Consider the following 23,321-nt stretch of genomic DNA (forward strand, 5'->3'; position numbering starts at 1 on the left):
ACCTAATTGATAAAGGAAGAACATAAAGCAGAGCTAGAAAAGAACAGAGGTGAGCATCATCAAATGAATGTGAGGATTGTGTCAGAATAAGGAGGAGAATGTTGTGTAAATATAAAGACTTGGTATAAGGGTGATAGGCATTGTAAAAACAGACTAAGGTTGTTTTGGCATGTTAAGTGAAAGTCAGAGGATGATTGGATGAAGAGGTGCTCCAGGAGGGAGGGCAAGGAAAATGTGGTTGTGATGGTGGTATCAGCTGATTGGAAAAAATGGATCTTGCCCAAAGCAATGCCGAGAACTGAGGAGAGTGGAGGAAAAGATTTCAGAGGCAGTGTGCTAATCTTGATAAAGCTGTGATGATGATGAAAATTTATTTTGCGATATCTAATCATGGACCTCATGTATAAACAGTGGATATGCACAAAAATGTTGCATACGCCCATTTCCATGCTCACTTTGGGATGTGTAAAAAGGTAACATTTTCACTGCAGCCTCACACCTCGCGTACATGCTTTTCTGCTCGGTTTTGGCGGCACCCAGTGTCAAAGCAGTGTTACTGTTTCTGTGTCGGTTACCTTTCTTTTTCATATTAACATCCATGACACAGGCATTATTGAATACACTGAAATTAATTGCACATTGTTTATAATTTTAATTCTCTTTATTGTAATCTTTCTGTAACAATATAATGGGGCAAGGAATTGTCAGACTATTATAACCACTGTACCTGCTTTAGCATTGTTAGAAGACATTGTACTCATTTCTAAGTCGATTTCAATTTCCAAGAGCTATCTTCTTGGAGCTGTGTGCTGAACTGTCACTGTGTTTACAAAAGCAGACTTTGAGTAATTGTGCTCTACCTGCTTCTTTGCAAGTACTGTCCACTCTTGGATTTTTAACCAACAGGAACTTTTCAACATGAACTTGCCGACTTTGATATCTGACCCCCTTTTTTTTATTATTAATTTGGGGCACTGTGCAACTTAACTTTCGAGTGTCTCAGCCACACTGTATTACTCCATCAGTTTCCGTTTATTACGAATACCATTGCTTAAGCCAACAAATAGTACGTTCTTCCTTGCCTCCACTTTTTTCCCCATGTGCTTTTGCCATTGTTTTTTTAAAGAAAATACTGAACGGAAGGTGTAATTTATATTGATTTGCATATTCAAATATGCAAAATTCTGGCAGGATTTGGGGTGGTGCTGTAGGCATGTGTGTTGAATTTCACTTTCATTGGGATTAAAAAGAGAGAGTGTGTGGATCTTGGCATATGCACAGTTTTAGGCATCTGGATATTTTTGTGCATACGCACATTTCCAACATTGTGCGTATGTCATATTTTAGTGTGAATTTTATGCACGGTATTATACATAAGGCCCCATATCTGAATCTTGTATAAGATTTATGGTGATTTTTGTCTCAAGGGAATCTTCTATTTATTTAATTAATTATTAAAACCATGATTTGCCATAATTGTTGATTAAAAGACTTGCATTTTTACAGAGGCAGCCTTAGGGGTGTGCAGGGCCTAGGGCTCACCAACTCCACGTGGGGCCGGTTACGTCAAACGCTGTTACTGGTATGTGTGGACTGTATAAACTTGTGCACGAATTTAATAAAAATAATGTCAACATAAACTGGATTTTCTCATTACAGTATTTAGCTAACATTTTGCAATATAACACGTGGAATTTGTCAAAATATAACAATATAATCTATTAAAGTGAAATACATAATTCATGACAATACAACAACAATGCGAAATGTGATGCAGTGTCCTTTGGAAATTAGCTGGGCTTCTTCTAGAAAAGCTCCCAAATTGCAAGTATTCTCTGAGTCTCGATATGCAGGATGTCAGTCATAACTCACATTAATGTCAGGCGGTTATCATTAGTAATACATGTTTTTGTACATGTACGGAATTTGACCTTGAAGAGGGATTTTTAAAGGGTTCCTCTTAGAAGCATCTCAAATATATACATACACTAGCAAAATACCCGCGCTTCGCAGCGGAGAAGTAGTGTGTTAAAGAAGTTATGAAAAAGAAAAGCAAACATTTTAAAAATAACGTAAGATGATTGTTAATGTAATTGTTTTGTCATTGATATTGAGTGTTGTTGTCATATCTATCTATTTATATATATATATATATATTTATATATATATATATATTTATATATATATATATATATATATATATATATATATATATATATATATATATATATATATATATATATATATATATATCTCTATATATATATCTATATCTATATATATATCTATATCTCAAAATACCTGTGATTGGCAGCGGAGAAGTAAAAAGAAAAGGAAACATTTTAATAATAACGTAACATGATTGACAATGTAATTGTTTTGTCATTGTCATGAGTGTTGCTGGCATATCTATCTATTTATATATATATATATTTATATATCTGTATATATTTATATATATATAGCAAAATACCTGTGATTGGCAGCGGAGAAGTAAAAAGAAAAGGAAACATTTTAATAATAACGTATAAATATATATATACACACACACTGACACATATACAAACATATATACATCTATACATCTATACACATATATATACACAGTTATATATATATATATATACACATATACACACATACATATATATACATACTGTATATACACATATACAGATCTACATATATACTGTATATACACATATATATACAAATCTACATATATATCCACATATATATATTAGGGGTGGGACTCGATTAAAAAAATTAATCCAATTAATTAGAGGATTAATCGTATGTAATCGCACACGTAAATTTGCCCCAAATCGCAAATGTTTTTTTTTTAATTTAAAAGTGTTTTAGTGGGCGACAGAATCAAATAATAGACATGTACATGAATATTGTAAACCGAAGCTGTTTTAATTTCTGAAAAAAAAAGCCTTTAAACTGCATTTGAATTCAAAACAGAAACAAAAATATCATCCCTGGTTAAAATTGGGCAGACTTAAAAATAAAGTGGTAGTTTAAGTACTTTAAGTAGATTTTCAGAATAGTATTGTCTTTAAATAATAATAACCAAAATTTCAACATAAAGTACAGTTTTTCTTCTTAAAAAAATAAGTCAGAAACATAAAAGGTAATTTGACCAACTTAATCTTTAAACTCTGAGTAACCTTAGCCAAAATTATTTTGTACATTAGGCTAAAACAGTGTGATCATTGAACATTTTGTAATTAGATGTATTTAGAATTACTAACGGTCACGGAAGTCCAATGATCCCCAGTAAGAGCCACAAAGTCTGCTTTCTGTAATGCATCTAATTTTGCTTGCTTTTCAGTGTGCACAAAACCATGCTTTTATCAAGGCTTACGCTCGCGAAGTCGAAATGATCAGTCGTAGGAACGCGCTTTATTCCGACTCTAACATTTTTGTAGCTGTGATGTGTGCATCAGTGTAATGGATGTACCAGGAAATCATGCATTGACAAAAGTTCCCGTTTGCTTGGAATTGAAAGTGTGATTAAATGCGTTATTTTTAACGCGTTATGGAGGACATGCATCGAAGCTTCTCAGCTGTGCTTGTGCTAATAAAGGGAAACATTTTAAAAATAACGTAACATGATTCTGCGTTAACCGAATATTTTTTCATACGTCCCAAACCAAGAAGATGCGAAGGTAAAATGAATCGGATAGCGAGCGTACATACTCAGTGCATCCCCTCTCGGGAATCGAACCTCGAATGTCCGCATTAGAGGCTTAAGATTCTACAATTGCGCCACAGCGTGTGGCTTGTCTATGCGAGAGTATGTACTGTAGATCGGGATTTATATATACATTTAAATATATACCCGCGTATCGCAGTGGAGAAGTAGAAGTTATGAAAAAGAAAAGGGAACATTTTAAAAATAACGTAACATGACTGTCAATATACAGTATTTGTTTTGTGAGTGTTACTGAGTGTTGCTGTCATCAAGGATTTGATTATCATTATTTCTTTCAATCAGGTTTGTATTTGTAGGATGTGTTGTGTTCAAGTTACATTCCATGTTTGTCAATCGTTGTAAAGATGACAGGTTTCATTCATCGATTCGTTTCTTACTGCATCAATAAACAGCTCGTCTTCTTCTTTATCTGAGACGTGACACACTTCATGCACGGGTTTTTTTTTTACACTGTCTTCCTTTAGCGGGACATTGACTTTTTCCACCGTGTGCTTTGTTTCCACAGTAGAAGCATTTATGAATATGCCTGTATGTATCAGACGCTTCATATTTTTTGCTGCCTTTTCAATTGTGTAATTCGGTTTTTGTTCAGCGCTCTTTGGAACTGTTGCCTTTTATCTGTGCACTGCGTCAGTTCACGTGAGCCGCTCGGTGTACATGCAGCGAAGTTCCCCAGTTGTGCTGGTGCCATCTCGTGCTATGTCCATGGCTGTATTTAATTTTACCTTAGTCCTGACACTTAAAACTTTCTCTCGCAGTTTCGCTGAGTTTGTGTCAAACACCACCCTGACCATCTCATCTTCCTCTCCATAAGCACAGTCCTTAACCCGTGAATATTTAGTGGGAGTTTGCTATTGGATTGCCGCTGACGGACAGCCTTATATGGGCAGGCACTAAATTACAAACGCCAGCGGCAGCTTGTGTATGAACTTAATTTAAAGTGTAGGTTTACATCGTGCTTTGTTTCCGTAGCAGAACTCATCAATATAGTTGTATATGTCACTTTCGCTCGCTTCTTATTGTTTCGCTGCCTTCTCAATTATATAATGCATGTTTTCTTCAGCGCTTTTTGGAGGTCTTCCTGATTTTCTACGTACTGCGTGATTACGTGAAGGCGTGATGATGTCACACGAAACTCCGCCCCCACGGCGTTCAAGCTCATCTCCATTACAGTAAATGGAGAAAAACAGCTTCCAGTTATGACCATTATGCGTAGAATTTCGATATAAAACCTGCCCAACTTTTGTAAGGAAGCTGTAAGGAATGAACCTGCCAAATTTCAGCCTTCCACCCACACGGGAAGTTGGAGAATTAGTGAGTGAGTGAGTGAGGGAGGGAGGGCGGGCTTTGCCTTTTATTATTATAGATATGGTGTTACGGAAAGTATTCAGACCCCCTTCAATATTTCACTCTGTTATATTGCAGCCATTAGTTAAAATCATTTAATTTTTTCCCTCATTAATGTACACACAGCACCCCATATTGACAGACAAAAAAAAGAATTTTGAAATTGTTGGAGATTTATTAAAAAAGAAAAACTGAAATATCACATGGTCCTAAGTATTCAGACCCTTTGCTCAGTATTTAGTAGAAACACCCTTTTGAGCTAATACAGCCATGAGTCTTCTTGGGAAAGATGCAACAAGTTTTTCACACCTGGATTTGGGGATCCTCTGCCATTCCTCCTTGCAGATCCTCTCCAGTTCTGTCAGGTTGGATGGTAAACGTTGGTGGACAGCCATTTTTAGGTCTCTCCAGAGATGCTCAATTGGGTTTAAGTCAGGGCTCTGGCTGGGCCATTCAAGAACAGTCACAGAGTGTTTGTGAAGCCACTCCTTCGTTATTTTAGCTGTGTGCTTAAGGTCATTGTCTTGTTGTAAGGTAAACCTTCGGCCCAGTCTGAGGTCCTTAGCACTCTGGAGAAGGTTTTAGTCCAGGATATCCCTGTACTTGGCCGCATTCATCTTTCCCTCGATTGCAACCAGTCATCCTGTCCCTGCAGCTGAAAAACACCCCCACGCTTCACTGTGGGGACTGTATTGGACAAGTGATGAGCAGTGCCTGGTTGTCTCCACACATACCGCTTAGAATTAAGGCCATAAAGTTCTATCTTGGTCTCATCAGACCAGAGAATCTTATTTCTCACCATCTCAGAGTCCTTCAGGTGTCTTTTCGCAAACTCCATGCGGGCTGTCATGTGTCTTGCACTGAGGAGAGGCTTCCAACAGGCCACTCTGCCATAAAGCCCTGACTGATGGAGGGCTGCAGTGATGGTTGACTTTCTACAACTTTCTCCCATCTCCTGACTGCATCTCTGGAGCTCAGCCAAAGTGATCCTTTGGTTCTCCTTTACCTCTCTCACCAAGGCTCTTCTCCCCCAGACTGCCAGCTCTAGGAAGGGTTCTGGTCGTCCCAAACGTCTTCCATTTAAGGATTATGGAGGCCACTGTGCTCTTGGGAACCTTAAGTGCAGCAGAATTTTTTTTTGTAACCTTGCCCGGATCTGTGCCTTGCCACAATTCTGTCTCTGAGCTCTTCAGGCAGTTCCTTTTGACCTCATGATTCTCATTTGCTCTGACATGCATTGTGAGCTGTAAGGTCTTATATAGACAGGTGTGTGGCTTTCCTAATCATGTCCAATCAGTATAATCAAACACAGCTGGACTCAAATGAAGGTGATCTCAAGGATGATCAGAAGAAATGGGAAGCACCTGAGTTAAATATACGAGTGTCACAGCAAAGGGTCTGAATATTTAGGACCATGTGATATTTCAGGTTTTCTTTTTTAATAAATCTGCAGCAATTTTAAAAATTCTTTTTTTTGTCTGTCAATATGGGGTGCTATGTGTACATTAATCAGGAAAAAAAATAATTGAAATGATTTTAGCAAATGGCTGCAATATAACAAAGAGTGAAAAATTGAAGGTGGTCTGAATACTTTCCGTACCCAACTTACATACACTGGAGAATATAACTTGACAAATCCGCTTGAACGGGACACGTGGACCTCAAAAGAAGGCCCCCTTAGACCTGGGGTGGTCACCCCACTTGCAACTCCAAACACCACTCTTGCATGTTGAACATTTTCCAGTTACCCTTTTTGTTTTGATGCTTAAGTTAATTTTACATCCATCCTCACAATTCTTCCAGAACCCTTGTGTAAAATAAAATGTTCACAACCCTCTTGTGGTACATCGTATCAAAAACGTTCTAAAACTCATGATATACAATATTTTGTGCTCTTGCCCTTTTTGCATTCTGATATAATGAAATAGGATATTCCTTGACTAAACCAATGTTGACTCTCTGCTGACAAACATGTTCTGAGATGGTAATTCTCAGTCTGTAAAGTGTGGAGTTTAATAGTTCTCCCTGTGTATACATAGATTTTTGTTCAAATACTGTTTTCCTTCATAATCTCAAATACTTTCATGTTAAATGGACTAGCCCTGTGTGATCGTATGTAGGTGTGTGTCTGAGGTTTTGTTTAGAAAATTTATTTTAAAAAGATTCTAAACTGATTTCTAATACCTGCTGACCCAAAGGGCCTGTATGGTATTTTTGTTTCAGTGTTATTTCAAAGCTTGTTGCAACCATTAGTCTTTGAATTTCCTGTTTATATACACACATTTAATTGTGTAATTAATTATTTATCAATAATTTAGCAAAAAATAAGCATTAGTTTTACACATTTTGAACTAGTGATTGGATACGACAAGTGGATTATGCAACATAAGTAACGTGAGATTTTTTTTCCTTGGATACTTTTGCTTTATTTGCCGTTGTACAAAACTGGAGATAATTGAAATCTGCTATGGGATACACTTCTTTCTCCCCTTTCTAAATGGAAACTTAAGATTAAAAGTTTTTCTCAGTCACCACTACAAAGTACTTGAGATAAGTAACATATAAAAAAATATAATTTTGGGGGGAGTAGTCCTTTAAACAAAACAAAAAAAAACAACAAAAAACAAGTTTTATTTATCTAGAAGTTAATGCAAAATAAAAGTAATTATGTAAGCGTAGAGTGAGAAATACTTTGTATTTACAGTACATACACTAAAAACAGATTGATGGCTGCATTATCTGAACATTTATAATGATTAAGTATTTCTCGTACGTTATAACTTGACAGAACTCCAGATCTTCTCTTCATCATGGTCTAAAGCAGCCAACGATTTTATCTAGAGACATCAACAGATCTTAATTCTTCAGATACCTCTTGCAAAAATGCTTTAAGAAATTTGACATACAGTTAGACATAAACCCCAACAATCAACAACTAGAATTAGTCTGCTATCTATGAAAGCTACTGCAAGCCTATTTGTGCCACTTTTTTAAAAATGCATTATACTTTAAAGTACTGTTAAAGCTTGTGTTTACTGTACCCAACTAACACATGTAGTTGCATTCTATTATTATTGTTACTTCTGAATGTGATGCACTGTTGCAAATTTATTTAATAAACAAAATTGTGATAGTGGACTCATTTAAGTAACTAAAATGAAGTAAAATACTTTAACTTTTACATTACTTACTTAAGTCCCCGAATGTATCTGAATGTTAGGTATGAATCTACATGAATTTTTTTTCCATGTCTGAATTATGGTTTCACACTTGTACAGTCTCTCCTTGTACTCTAGTTTCCTAGAGAAGGAAATTGCTCTAGTAAAAAGCTACTTGTTTTATTACAAACATGTCAGCTTGTATTTTAAAAGAATGCTTCAGTGAACATTCTACTGTATTTGTATATTTTTGAATTTAACTTGCACTGTAACTCTACTTTTCAAACTCCTTAAAATCAGAAGTAAAAATAAGTAAAATGTCACAAAGAACAGTGGTAGTTTTTTTTTTTTTGTTTTTTTTTTTAGTACTTTGGTGCTTTTTGTATCTCTTTTTATGCTGTATAATTTGTTGTTTCATTAAACATTAGTTACAGTATATTCATTATAATAATCTGATTAACATTTTGTTTTTCTGTTTTGAGACTTTTGATCAGTGGTGTTTCTCCATTAAGGGCCAGTGGGATACATACACACAAGGTGCTGTGTAAAATAAGTAATAACCTTCCCTCAGTAACTTATTAAAATGTTTTCATTAACCATCAACTTATCAACATAAGCATGTTTTTTCCAGTTTTCCTCCATATGCTCAATGTAGTATTTTGTCTTTTCTTATCTAGAAAATTGTTTTTTAAAGTGTTAGCAGTATGAACATTCTGTTGAAGGTAGTGGCACCAATTTTTGGGGGTTTGCTCTGACTATAATGGCTGAGTAGAATCATGATTTTTCACCCAAGGGTGAGGAGGACTGTATGATAGCTCATCCATCCATCCATTATCCAACCCGCTATATCCTAACTACAGGGTCATGGGCTCTAAATTTGAAAACCCCACTAAAGATACCTTACTTGTACTGTCATTTTGTGAGAAAAATCCAATAGTATACACCAACCTCACTGCCCAGAGTCTGCATGCAGAAAAAAAACCCAGGTATTTCAAAAATTGTTCTTTCAATTTTTTGTCAGCCTTACACTGCCCACCAAACACCTGGCTGTACAGTACTTAATGCTGCTACTGGATAACCCCAAAGTGTTGTGTTTGAGTTGTGCAGTGTGTATAATATGTGTGGTTTTTCCACTTTATTTTGGTTTGTTCTTTTTCACTTCAAAGTTGTTCAGTTCTAAATCGAAGTGTTGCTGCTTCAATTTAGGCAATTCACCACCAATATACTGTAATTTCTTGGACAGTGGGTAGTTTCAAGACTTACAATTTACTTAATGCTTTAATGTTTAAATTGATATTGTTGCATTTGGCAGATGACTATAATGTTGGCGGGTATTACAATATCAATCAACTAGCCAACCCGTGGCGTAGCATACGCCGCATAATCAGGCCGCTTTTTAAATGATTTTTAAGCACAGAGGAAAAAATAAACATTTGAAAAATCCGTAATTTAATAAACCACCAAGAAAAGTAACATTGCACGCTACGAAGCAACATACAATTGTCCGTGACTGAAAACCAGAGGAGCGCCTTCTCCTTCCAAAGCGAAGGACGGGGTTGAACGGCGCTCGTTCAGTACGCACTGCCCGCTTATGTGCCCGCCCCCCAACTCCCTACCTGAGTCGCTTTTGTCTGTGTACAGTCCACACGCACCTGTGAGTCACGTTGACTGTTAATTTTCCAAACACCGCCTCAGTCGGTTTCCACGTTGACTTTTCATTGTTCTTTGCGGTTCTGGGTGCTTTTTTATATATAATCCACCAAGTCACCCGACCTTGGGGGGGATGAGGCTACAAAGGGCAGGAACGTAATCAGTGCGAGCGTATGACCCGCACGTACTGGGAATTTCTCGTTCGTGGGGAACAATCGCAAACCACGGTCTCCATCACGAATGGGGTTCAGCGGCTTACCCGCCGGGTAGACACCGCGTTGATCCATTCAGTGTAGCGCGCGTGCAGCACCGGACATACAAGTGCATCACAGACCTGTTAATGCTCAATCTCACGTGGCTGAAAGCCACTTGTCCCTCTAAGAATTTGGACGCCGACCGCTGTTGGGTCGTGTAACTATTTAGCAGGCGGGAGTCTCGTTCGTTTTCGGAAATAAGCATCCAAATCGCTCCACTAAGTAAGAACTGCCATGCACCACCACCCACAGAATCGAGAAAGAGCTGTCAATCCTCTCCGTGTCCGGGCCGGGTGATGTTTCCTGTGTTGTGTCAAATGAAGCGAAAGGCTCCACACCTGGTGGTGCCCTTCCGTCAATTCCTTTAAGTTTCAGCTTTGTAACCATATTCCCCCCCGAACCCAAAGACTTCGGTTACCCGGTTGGCTGCCCGCCTGTTGCGGGGCCTGCATTGGTGAATCAGGTGAGACGGTAATGAAACAGAGGCACAGGGCTTATTGGTTTTTAAAGACTGCTTTCTTCATTGGGTTTTAACCAATGCACGGAACGAACCAACACACAATCGTCTGTGCGACGCACAGGCGCGGAGGGTGGAACGGGAGGAGAGGAGGACGACATCCACTCCACTCCCTCCGTCATGCTAGTCTGCTGATTTCTCGTTCAGTATACACCGCCTGCTAAAGTGCCCACCTCCAACTCGTCACTCGAGTCGTTGTCGTCTTTGTACAGTGCAGATGCACCTGTGAGGCTAGGGTTGCCACCCGTCGTTTAAAATACGGAATCGTCCCGTATTTGAGAATGAAATTGCGCGTTCCGTGGTCTTGGCCCCCACGGGATGTGGCCCCCGCTGCAGTATGCGTCCCTTATTTGTTTGTATTAAAAGTGGTAACCCTACCTGTGACTCACAAAGACTTTTCATTGCTCTGTGCGGTTTTGGCTGCCTTTCTATATATAATCCACCAAGACACCCGACCATGGCGGAAGGGGAGGTGTGTACAAAGTGCAGGAGCATCTAAGAAGACGCATGTTTGTCGCGGATGCGAATTGCTGTATGTAGCGTGTAAAACAGTTTGCTATGAGCAACAGTTTCGTCAATGACATTTCTCCAAAAAAACCCGACTGACAGAAACAAACAGTTACCTGAAGCAGGAATTTCTATAACATTGAAAGAAGTGTTGTTTCCATGAAATACATTTGAAGCGGCAGCCATGGAGGGCAAAGAATAGTCAACGTGGCTCACAGCTGGGTTTGGACCGCAGCACAGACCAAAGCGGTGAGTATGTGTTTGATGAGCTGTTTGATTTGGCAGGCAGTGGTCTGAGGTGCGTTCCTGAGCACGTGGGAGGAGGGTAGAGTTTGTGGGCGGGGCTTCGTTGTTCCTTTCGCATGGTTTTTCATGGTGGACGCAGTTGGTAGCGAAACCGAAAAGAGTAATGAAAAGTCGACGTGGCTTAGACTTGCATGTGGACTCCTAACACAGACGAAAGGGGCTAACTGGGTGGTCGGTGAGTTTTTGCGTCCGGGCACATGGGTAGGCAGTGTGAATGCGTAGAGAGAGAGGGTAGACGCGGGCCGGTGAAAAGGAGTGTTGGTGGGCAGGAAAACGTCTTCCGTGTTCCTGCGGGAGCATCTAAGAAGACGCATGTTTGTCGCGGATGCGAATTGCTGTATGTAGCGTGTAAAACAGTTTGCTATGGTGCAAGCGGTCATGCGTTGTAACCGAAAACTCGTAGACTGCTTACTTAATTGTGTTTTAACCTCAGTTGTAAATGATTGTTTTAAAGATCCCATGAGATACCCCTCGCAAACCGTTTCACACGCTGCATATGGCGATTCACCTCTGCGAGAAACACGCCTCTATGAACAGTCAACGTAGCTCGGAGGTGCATGACATGAACATGGCATTAACCTGACCTGCACCTCATGTGGCCTCCACGACAGACGAATATAAATGACGCCACTTTTTCTGTGTCCTCGCGTCCGACTTGGTGGGCGTGGCCCTGCGAGTTGTTGTCATATCCAATGGTCTTGGAGTTGGTGGGCGTGGCTCTTTCCTGCGTGCGCCATAGGTGTCTCACTTGTCGGCGGCTTAGTGAATCCACGCCCTTCCGGCGTGCTTTTCATGGTTGTCTTGCCTTAGTGAATTATATATATAGACTAGCAAAATACCCGCGCTTCGCAGCGGAGAAGTAGTGTGTTAAAGAAGCAATGAAAAGAAAAGGAAACATTTTGAAAATAACGTAACATGATTGTCAATGTAATTGTTTTGTCACTGTTGTGAGTGATGAGTGTTGTTGTCATATATATATATTTACACACACACACACAAACATATATATATATACATATCTATACATATACACATATATACATACATATATATATCTACATATATACACATACATATACATACACACATACATACATACACACACATATATACACACAAATACATATATATATATACATACACACACACATATATAAACATATATATACATATACATACATATCTACATATATACACACACAGCTATTTCGTATCAGTGCAATACACTGCTTGTTAAAACGGATAACTCCCGCTCTTACGTGCAAGTCTGCGTGGATATTATGAACTATCGTATTTGTTCAAGTTCTATTTAAATTTTAAATAGAAGGAATTTTTATTTAGTCGACAGAAATATCTTTGGTAGGAATGGTAAAAACAGACAGGAATATTATTCCTGAATAAATCAACTCAAACCTTAAACAACTTATAATATTTTGCTCTCCATAAAAATATATCCTGTCTAAATTATACAAGTTAGAAATAAAGTAAACATTAAAAGAACAAACATTCAAATTTCTTTACTCTTATGTAATTTTATATAAAAATAAACTTAGATTTTAAATATCCCAAAAGATTTTGCTCTCCATAAAAATATATCCTGTCAAAATTATACAAATTCAAATATGAACATGCTGCATAACAAAACCTGGAAATATAAATAAAATGTGTTCCTTTCAGCAATAACAAATCAAATCATTCAGTTGTCTTTGCTCATATGTCATTTTAGAGCTGGACGCCTGGCATCTTTTTTGGCAACAAGTTCGTTTATGTTTGGTGTGAGGTTCTGTGTTGTGGAGATTCTCAGGATGGATTGCAGGTGCTCATCAGTGAGGCGACTCCTGTGTGCTGTTTTGTTAGTCTTTATCACTGAGAAGAGCTTCTCACACAGATATGTGCTACCAAACATGCACAAGGTTCGAGCCGCATGTAGACGGACTTTTTGTTCTTCAAAGTCACCAAAGCGCCGTGCAAACTCAGTGCGCTCAGTTTATCAGCAAAGTGCGATTTGGGAACACCGTAGTGACGACTTGGTTTAACATTACTTGGCAACAGGGAAAGTGGGGCAAGTTGCACTGGTGCATTTGTGTCTCCCATAAAAGCAGCTTCACTTGAAATCACTTTGTGATTGTGCACGGGTAAAACGTCCGCTGAAGTGTCAGATTCTTATTTAATTATTCTGCTTTCTGTATCTTCTGCATTGCATTCAGGTTACCCTGATGTTTTGTCTCATAGTGCCGTCTTAGATTAAATTCTGTAATTACAGCCACATTAGCTCCACAAATGAGACACACGGGTTCAGTAAACATATACTCAGCCTCCCATCGGTTTTAAAGGCTCTATTTTCAGAATCAACTTTTCTCTCAGCATCGTGTGAGCTAGCTTCGCAATAACTTGCAGCATCATAAGCTAGACTTGATTAACGCGTAAGTGTTAGGCAAGGCAGCTGAAGCGCTGCATTATGGGATCTGTAGTTTATTGTGTTACCAGCGCTTCATATACCTGGGCCATTAATAACAATAATACAGTATATAAAATGATCTCGCGGGCGGATATAATTACGCCGGGCGGATGTGGCCCGTGGCCCTTGAGTTTGACAAATATGGACTAAATAGAACTTGAAAAGATATATTTTTGAAATGTGATCGCGCAATTCAGATAGAGTTGACGCCAAGACTACAGCCTGCATCCTCCCTCGCTCTTACTTTTTACCGTTCATCTAATGAATACACTGAGTATGGCTTTACCAAAACAATCATTGATGGCGAATAAAGTATCCATTATTTGAGTATGTAGATCGGGATATATATATATATACATATATATCGCAGCGGAGAAGTAGTGTGTTAAAAAAGCTAGAAAAAGAAAAGGGAACATTTTAAAAATAACGTAACATGACTGTCAATATACAGTATTTGTTTTGTGAGTGTTACTGAGTGTTGCTGTCATCAAGGATTTGATTATCATTATTTCTTTCAATCAGGTTCGTATTTGTAGGATGTGTTGTGTTCAAGTTACATTCCGTGTTTGTCAATCGTTGTAAAGATGACAGGTTTCTTTCATCGATTCGTTTCTTACTGCATCAATAAACAGCTCGTCTTCTTCTTTATCTGAGACCTGACACACTGCATGCACGGGTTTTTTTCACACTGTCTTCCTTTAGCAGGACATTGACTTTTTCCACCGTGTGCTTTGTTTCCGCAGTAGCTGGATTTATGAATATGCTTATCAGACGCTTCATATTTTTGCTGCCTTTTCAATTGTGTAATTCGGTTTTGTTCAGCTCTTTGGAACTGTTGCTTTTATCTGTGCACGCGCCAGTTCACGTGAGCCGCCGGTGTACATGCATCGAAGGTTCCCAGCTGTGCTGGTGCCATCTCGCTATGTCCATGGCTGTATTTAATGTTACCTTAGTCCTGGCACTTAAAACTTTCTCTCGCAGTTTCGCTGAGTTTGTGTCAAACACCACCCTGACCATCTCATCTTCCTCTCCATAAGCACAGTCCTTCACCCGTGAATATTTAGTGGCAGTTTGCTATTGGATTGCCGCTGACGGACGGCCTTATATGGGCAGGCACTAAATTACAAACGCCAGTGCAGCCTGTCTATGAACTTAATTTAAAGTGTAGGTTTACATCGTGCTTTGTTTCAAGTAGCAGAACTCATGAATATGGTTGTATATGTCACTTTCGCTTCTTCTTATTGTTTCGCTGCCTTCTCAATTATATAATGCATGTTTTCTTCAGCGCTTTTTGGAGGTCTTCCTGGTTTTCTATGTACTGCGTGATTACGTGGGAGGCGTGATGATGTCACACGAAACTCCGCCCCCACGGCGTTCAAGCTCATCTCCATTACAGTAAATGGAGAAAAACAGCTTCCAGTTATGACCATTACGCGTAGAATTTCGATATAAAACCTGCCCAACTTTTGTAAGGAAGCTGTAAGGAATGAACCTGCCAAATTTCAGCCTTCCACCCACACGGGAAGTTGGAGAATTAGTGATGTGTGAGTGAGTGAGTGAGTGAGTGAGTGAGTGAGGGCTTTGCCTTTTATTAGTATAGATAGATACAGACCAGTCACCAGCATTCCATTGTTTAATTGATTTTTTTTTTTTTTTTTTTTTTGCTAATGTAAACGATAAATGTGTACATCTCACTAGTCATTAGCAGAAGAGGAACAGATATTATTAGTTAATTAGTTTAATGTTAACATTTGCAAAATCTGAACACCTATGGAAAAAAATTTTGGTATGGTCCTAAAAGAATTTTATACCTAAACATCATTGCTCATTTTATTAAAAAAACCAACTTCCTACTTGAAAGGAGCATATACTTATTTATGTGTGACTCATGGAAGCGAACTTAAAACCCACAGTGAGACAAATGAAGTCAAGATGACAAGAAAGGGTTGTTTGTTAACTAGAAATAGGTGGTCACGGGTGACAAACACACAACATTAGTATAAATAAGTATTAAAGGGCCGCACCTGTCTAGAATTTACCTAAAACAATGAATGCTGTGTTTACCTGTGGGCTGGTCTACTTCTCATACTGTCAAACACAACACTCCTTTCTGTCTCCCACTCCTTTCCCTAAACCGTGCTGGCCTTTCTACATCCCTGCAAAGATAATCCTTTTCAGTACTTCATGCTTAACTCCTCTTTCCTGTTGGTAAACCGCCCTAGCCCTGAAGTCTGTAGGTCACTCTAGGAGTCACTTATGGTGCTGGACTTGATCCGATAACACTCCTGGACCATGGTACCAGAACCCCGTCATAGCGTCGGGTATCACTGCAGCTTAATTGATAAAAACATCTCAAGGATGATCAGGGGAAACAGGATACACCTGAGCTCAATTTTGAGCTTCATGGTAAAGGCTGTGAATACTTACTGTATGTACATGTGCTTTCTCGATTTTTTTATTTTTAATAAATTTGCAAAAACCTCTAGTAAACTTTTTTCATGTTGTCATTATAGGGTGTTGTGTGTAGAAGTCTGAGGAAAAAAATGAATTTAATCCATTTTGGAATAAAGCTGTAGTAACATAACAAAATGTGGAAAAAGTGATGTGCTGTGAATACTTTCTGGATGCACTGTGTATATATTTGCATCACTATACAGAGAATACTGTATTGCAGCTCAGGTTAAGATCACTGGGTACATGTTGTTCATTTACTTACAATTTTGATCTTTCAGAGGCAATGTTTTATCATGTTATTAAATGTAGTTTATACATTATTTATTAATAACAAAACTGTACATAATGAAGGAAAAAAGTGAGTTAACTTGCCCACTCCCAGAGACAGCAAAATAATATAAGAAAGAGGAAAGAATTTTAACTTAGTAGTAATCATCAGATTTTTTTTTCCAGTGCTGGTATCCATCCATCCATTCTCTTCCGCTTATCCGAGGTCGGGTCGCGGGGGCAGCAGCTTAAGCAGAGAGGCTTAAGGCAGTGCTGGTAATTTAAATAATTCAATAAGGCTCCTGCTTTATTTTCCTTACCTTTCTCTATAGGAGATGGTCATTGGGCATGAAACATGTATGAAGATAACTGAAGCACACTTGTTTTAAAAAACAGACTGATACAATTTATTGATACACACAAGGATTATAGTAATATGATAACTGTATGTTGACGTAGAAGACAGGACAAGAATGCAAGACAGACGAGACAAACAAACATATAACACAGAAGAGGCTTGCAGTTTAATTGGTATTTAGAGTTCTAATTTATCTTGGTACAGAAACAGTTTTACTGTACCAAGTGTTTGAGGATGGTGTCCGATGTTACGTGGAGTTGTTGTTCTGGCTTCAGTTGGAGGATTCTTGTTGTGTTGAAGTGTGTACTCTTTTTCTTTCCATTATTGTCCTTTGTTGCGTGGTGTTCTATGCTGTGTTTTTCTAAATTTGGCTCAATGCTGTGTCAGATGCAGCTTTATAGGGGAAAACTGTCTGGCAGAATATTAGATGCTGAAGTTCCCTTCTTGAAGTAATGGCTGCTTGTCATTCTTCTTAGACTGGGTTTAGTCACTGGCATAGAGCTCGGCTTAGCAGAGTGGCCTTGGGTTTCAGCTGAGAGAGAGTGGTATATCAGCTTTTTGGTGTCAGATAGCAAGTAGATTTCAGAGCATGTGAGAGAGAGAAGAGATGAATGCATCATGTTTTTAAAGGAAGTATAATCTCTGGTGATTTAATTAAAGTCTTTTCCAGATAGAGAATCAGTGCCTGCTTTTAGGAACATTTTTGTCCATCACTTGTTAATTTGTAGCTCTTTGTTCTAGCTTGGGTGTCCATTTAGAGCCTTCTGGTCTGAAGCGGCCTCTGCAAAGATGTCACTTCAATTCTGATTTACACTTCTATTACCAAATTAGTTTTTGTCTGATCCTGGTACAGTATGAGTTAAGCCATTTTTTCAGGAATGTTGATGGGGAGTGAATCTGAATTAATACATCTCTGTTAAATATGCTGCCTTAACAGGCATTGTGTTCCACTAAAAAGCCAAGCAGAATGGACAATGCCCACTTTGTCATAAAACAGCATGAACAGATTTGAATATATGATATTTCTTGCTGTAATGCTTCAGGTCAAATGTAATTTTATGGTAAGACTAGTGACTGGGAGCCCGATCGAATTGGGCTACAAATTCTACATTTGTGAAATCCATACTTTCTCTGCAAAGAATTATATATTTTTTTTAAGTCTTTGAAATGATTTTGTTATCATGGCACTGATTTGTGCTTAAAATAGACCTTTTCAGCCAATGTAATGAAGAGGCTCCTATTTAAACGGGGCTGCGAAACGTGAACTCAGCTCTTTGGCGCACCTCATTTGATTTTTTTCCGGCAAACAAATTATAAAATACGGTTTGTTTTGAAGACTCTAATCAGAGTCGGAGTAATAATTATGTTGCCGTGGTCATTTTAGATCTGAGAACGGATAAAATTTAAACAATGACCGTTGTTAATACCCAGCCGTCATTACTCAGTTTGCCAATAGATTTGAGGAGGGCGGATTCCAAAACCGAACTGCCCAAAGATAGATTTCGATGTACCAAGCAAATGGCGATACGTTCTAAATTACGGTTCCGGAGCTGTCGGGTTTGAGTCAGTCAACGATGTTAGTCCTAGAAAGTATGCCCCACCAAACCAATGTTCCAAAAACCAACCGAACTTACTATCTGCTCGAACCAACACCGACTTACTATACTTGGCCGTCCAGCGGCGTCACTGAAACATTCGAACATTCTTAGCCAATCATGCAATACTGCGTCCGCGTTTGCCACGTTATGTTCTAACTATAGAGGCAGAGTCCCATTGCATGGTTCTAACTTGTATGTAGTCAAGGTATTGACGCAAACACGATACATACGGATGGTATCAAATTATATATAAGGATTGTGCCCAGTACCAATGGGATAGTCTCTGGCTTCCAGCAACTCTTTAGAGGAATAAGTGGGTGTAGAAAATCTGAATAAACAGATAGGTTTCAAAGCATAGTTTCAGTAATAACTTCCAAGACTTACAAATGGAATGTAAATTGCTTTCTGAGTTTTTGATATTTTTAAATTATTTTTTCACAATCTTTTTTCTTTCTTAATATGATAGTGAAGAAAAAAAATCAATTTCAGCTGCATCTTGTATCCTTTATTTTTAAAGACCCTCTTTCTAAAGGTGTTAAATGTACTTTTCTTTTCTACAGAATCTACCTCAGCACTGAAAAAATTTCTGAACGAATCTAGATCTATGTCACCTGAAGAAAAAGCTAGCTATCTTGAAAAAAATGAGGTCAGTAAATACTATAGTTTAGCTTTTAATTAAACATATGGGTTTTTGTTGAAATGAACCACATTTGGATTTAATTTTAAATGCCATAATTTTAAGCTACATAATTATCTTGTAGTTAGTTACACGTAAAACAAGAGAGAGAGCAACCCTAAATGCAATGCCTTATATAGTTGACTTGTTTCTTATTAGAGGGTTAGTTCTTTACTTATGTGGTATTCTTCTTCAGGCTGTTTTATTCAAAAAGAGGAACTCGCAATACGTAAAGTCATTGCTATTATTTATGACTTTTATTCTTATTAGGTTTCTGTTTTATGTGATCTAGCTATAAAAAAGTGATACTGCACAATATTTACCTTCATACTTTACAGTACAGATATAGTTTAATGATGTTTGCTTTACAAATATCTTTCTATTTTCCAACATTTTTTCACAGAATATTTAATACACTAAGTTTAATGTCTTATCAGTATATTATGTTCTTGTCAATAATGTGAATTTACTAAAATTCTTTCTGGTTTATAAAAGTTTAATTTCCCAGGGAAATGGTGTAACTGTTTCTGTTAAGATTAATGTTTACTTTGTGATTTGCCAATTTACTATACTGATAGCTGCATTATATTTTCATCTTTAAGGCAATATTAAAAAACAAACAAACTAAAATGGTAATAATTTCAATATTTTGCTTCATATTCAAACTGTAGAGTACACTTGACTTGTGAGATAGTATGTGAAGAATATATGTTGGTCTGTTTTTATAACCAAAAAAGATGCATTTTATTCCCTCAAGCTGTTTGCAGAGAAAAGCAGTTGTATGCATCTTTAATTCATAGATATGCTCTGCTAGTGCAGGCTAAGGGAATTATTTCTCTTAAGTTTTTATTGGAATAGGGTTTGGGGGAGCATACTCAAGAGCTTTCAAGATAGATGGGTAGATTTATCTCAAATAAATATTGAAACAAGCACTTGAGAATGCAGATAAAGCTTCTTTATACTAAAGTTTGTACTTCTGTTGAAGTACTGTAGTTATTTTCATAGGTGATTTGCATTTAAATACTCATTCACTTATTTTGTGCAGGACTTGAATTAACAAGCAGTACAAAACTGCTTTAGTGACATCAGTGTGCCTGCCTAAAGTTGATTTGAGTACACTTACTTTAGCCAAATTATGGAGAAGTGCCTTTCCTCACTTCATTAGTGTATTGCCTCAGCCCAACTTAGTTCTAAATGTTCTGTTGCCATCTGGAAGACCTGAGACCAGATTCTGAAATATTCTGCTTAGCATCGGCTTATTACAGCAAGCGGGTATAGTAGAGGTTTGCCAGTTATACTATGTAGCACTTGTCACTAAGTTGCCAGCAATGTTGATCAAAAACATAACTGTCTGTAGGCAGTCCAAAATCTCATAAGGTATAACTTCATCTGAATGTAAAATGTTGGAGACTCTGTCACAGTACAATAGTATGTAACTGCTACTCCTAATCATTTGTGTTTTAAAGGAAGCTAAAGGAGCTGTGATTAACACATGACTTGTGTTATCTGACAAAGTACATTTTAATTGAAAGGAATGCCAGACTGCAGACACATAATCTGGCAGTCGATCTTTATTCATATTGTGCACATTCTCTAGGAAAAATAAACAAAAACTGTATTTCATTGTAAATGATAATCGGCATACCTGTTAATTGTAGAGGCACATGCACCAAAGACGTTACTAAAAGGAAAACTGTGGTAAAGTAACTCATTTTTAACCCATTCTGACTATAACAACCTGCTGTGGAAATCGATACAGGCAAGAGAGCCACTGTATCCCTTCAGGCAGCATGTAACAGTACTAGAGACAATCTTTTGTGTAGCAGGGTTGTAAGATATCTGTAACTTAACATGATTCCCTTTGGCTTCTTCTCCAGAGCAGTCCTAGCATTTTCTAATGAACTATACAAAAATATACTGCTATCATTTGTCAAGGAAGCACAAATGTAAAATGTGAGAATGGAAGAAGATGGCAGTAGATTTGTATTTGTAAGTTCTTTTTTTCTGAAATAAAAACATTTTAATTTTGATTATTTTTCCAATTACACTCTAATAACTGAAACAAAATTGCCAGAATTTCATACTGTCCAGATCTAGGTTTGATCCAGAGCAGACTTTTAAACAAAGCGTATTTTGTTAATACCATTGTTGCTCATCTTTGATATGCTTTGTGAAGATGCTATTCACATGGTCTGTAAATTTGTTACTAAGCTGATGCATTTTAAATACTGAAGTGAAGTGCAACAATAAAAAGTTAAAATGTAACTTTTTTAAGTACTGTTGCACAAACCTGCTATACAGTATGTGTGCTGTCTGTTGCTGTCTTGTAGTTCAATACAAAAATATGGACTCATAGGTTTTTAATCCCAAATGAATTCAGGAAAAGTACATAATGCATGGATATTTATACACTGATGCTACACAGAATGAGCAGTAGCAAGCATCATTTAGACTAGATTGTGAGGACAATGTCTTTAATCCAATTATTTTGAAAAGATGCAAAAAACCTTTTAGATTAGTGTTTTCCTCTGTTGTTGAGGTGAAGGAGACACAAATGTAATCAGGTTTTTCCAGATGAACATATGGTAAATGTAAAGTCTTTCTTTTTTTTCAAAAGCATGTATTAAATATGTGTAATAAGAAGTTATCTTTGTCATTTCAGAGCATTCACGTTACTCATGAATGTAGTGCACAAGAAGGACAGACTAAAGTAAGTACATTATGATTTTTTTTTTCCTACAATGAAGGCATACCCATAAAATGCATGAGAATTTATTAACACAAAGTAATTGTATTAGTATAATAACAAAGATGTCATTTTCCTTAAGTAGACCTCATTGATAATCTTCTTAATTTTCACTCTGATGTTGCTAAAGTTGCACTCTATTTTATGATTACATGAAGTGGAGAGTTAAAGCTCAGAAATGCCTGAAAGATGACGTTTCTTTTTTACATTATTGTCAGTATGTGCTGATAGCGAATTGAAAAACCACTAAGGAATGTCTACCACTCCTGGCGTACAGTATAGTTAAACAGAAGAGCAGACATCATATTGCTGGGAATTCCTGGGATATTTGACACCTCTAAGGAAATATCACACATATGCAAGTAAATTAAATTAGATTTGATGCAAGTTGTTTTCTGCTAGGATCTTTACCTAAATAAAAATGTAATATATCCATTAGATTCATATTATGTCATGATTTAATAAAAAAAATGTTGTTATAATGGTACATATAAGCAAACATTTTTTCAGACCTTTGTAATCATGGTAAACAATTTTCCAGTTTAGAATAGGCAGTTAATTTAGGGACTGCTCAAAAGTACAAGAGGAATATATCAGATAAGGCAAAAGACGACCCAAAGATATTCTTTCAGTATTTTAGTAGTAAAAGATCAGTCAAGGAGGAAGTGAAGTGCATCAAGAATAGTAAACGGGAATTTAAAAAATGCAGACAAGCAAATAGCGGATGCGCTAAATAAGCATTTTTCTGAGGTCTTGACAAGTGAGGGAGCAGATAACCTCCCAGTAGTAAACAGGACTACTAAGGAGGTACTGATTGATTTGGAAATTGTAGAGGGAGACATAGTGTTCAGATTAAATAGGTTGAAATCAAACAAATCTTCAGGACCAGATATTTACCCTCAAGTTCTTAAGGATGTTAGTGAGTACATATAAAAACCATCAACACATTTTTTAGGAAATCACTGCACACTGGGGAAATTGCAAAGGACTGGAGAATGTCAAATATTATCCTGCTATATAAAAAGGGTGACTGGGCAGATCCAAACAACTATAGGCCATATAAACTTAACGTGCGTAACAGAAAAATTAATGGAAGGAATTATTAAGAATAAGATTGAGCAGCACATGGCATGTACAGGAGTTTCTCTGAACAGTCTGCATGGGTTCAGAAGAGGCAGTTGGAATACTGTGAGGAAGCAACAAAAGGGCATGATCAAAGTGGTGCATATGATATTATTTATCTGGACTTTCAGAAAGCATTTGATAAGGTGCCATGATAGAAATATAAGTAACATTCTGGTTAA

General features: G+C 37.5%; 1 protein-coding gene across 5 annotated transcripts in view; it reads left to right on the forward strand.

Annotated features, from left to right (window-relative positions):
• Nucleotides 1–23,321, forward strand: part of uchl3 (ubiquitin carboxyl-terminal esterase L3 (ubiquitin thiolesterase)) — a 74,461-nt gene that overhangs the window by 27,973 nt on the left and 23,167 nt on the right. For all 5 annotated transcript variants that reach the window (XM_039745349.1, XM_039745348.1, XM_039745347.1 and 2 more), the window contains 2 exons: nucleotides 19,156–19,241; nucleotides 21,934–21,981. In XM_039745349.1, the coding sequence (XP_039601283.1) occupies nucleotides 19,156–19,241; nucleotides 21,934–21,981 (134 nt within the window). The remainder of the gene's footprint in view (nucleotides 1–19,155; nucleotides 19,242–21,933; nucleotides 21,982–23,321) is intronic.

The sequence above is a fragment of the Polypterus senegalus genome, chromosome 2 (assembly GCF_016835505.1).
Source record: "Polypterus senegalus isolate Bchr_013 chromosome 2, ASM1683550v1, whole genome shotgun sequence".
NCBI lineage: Eukaryota > Metazoa > Chordata > Cladistia > Polypteriformes > Polypteridae > Polypterus > Polypterus senegalus.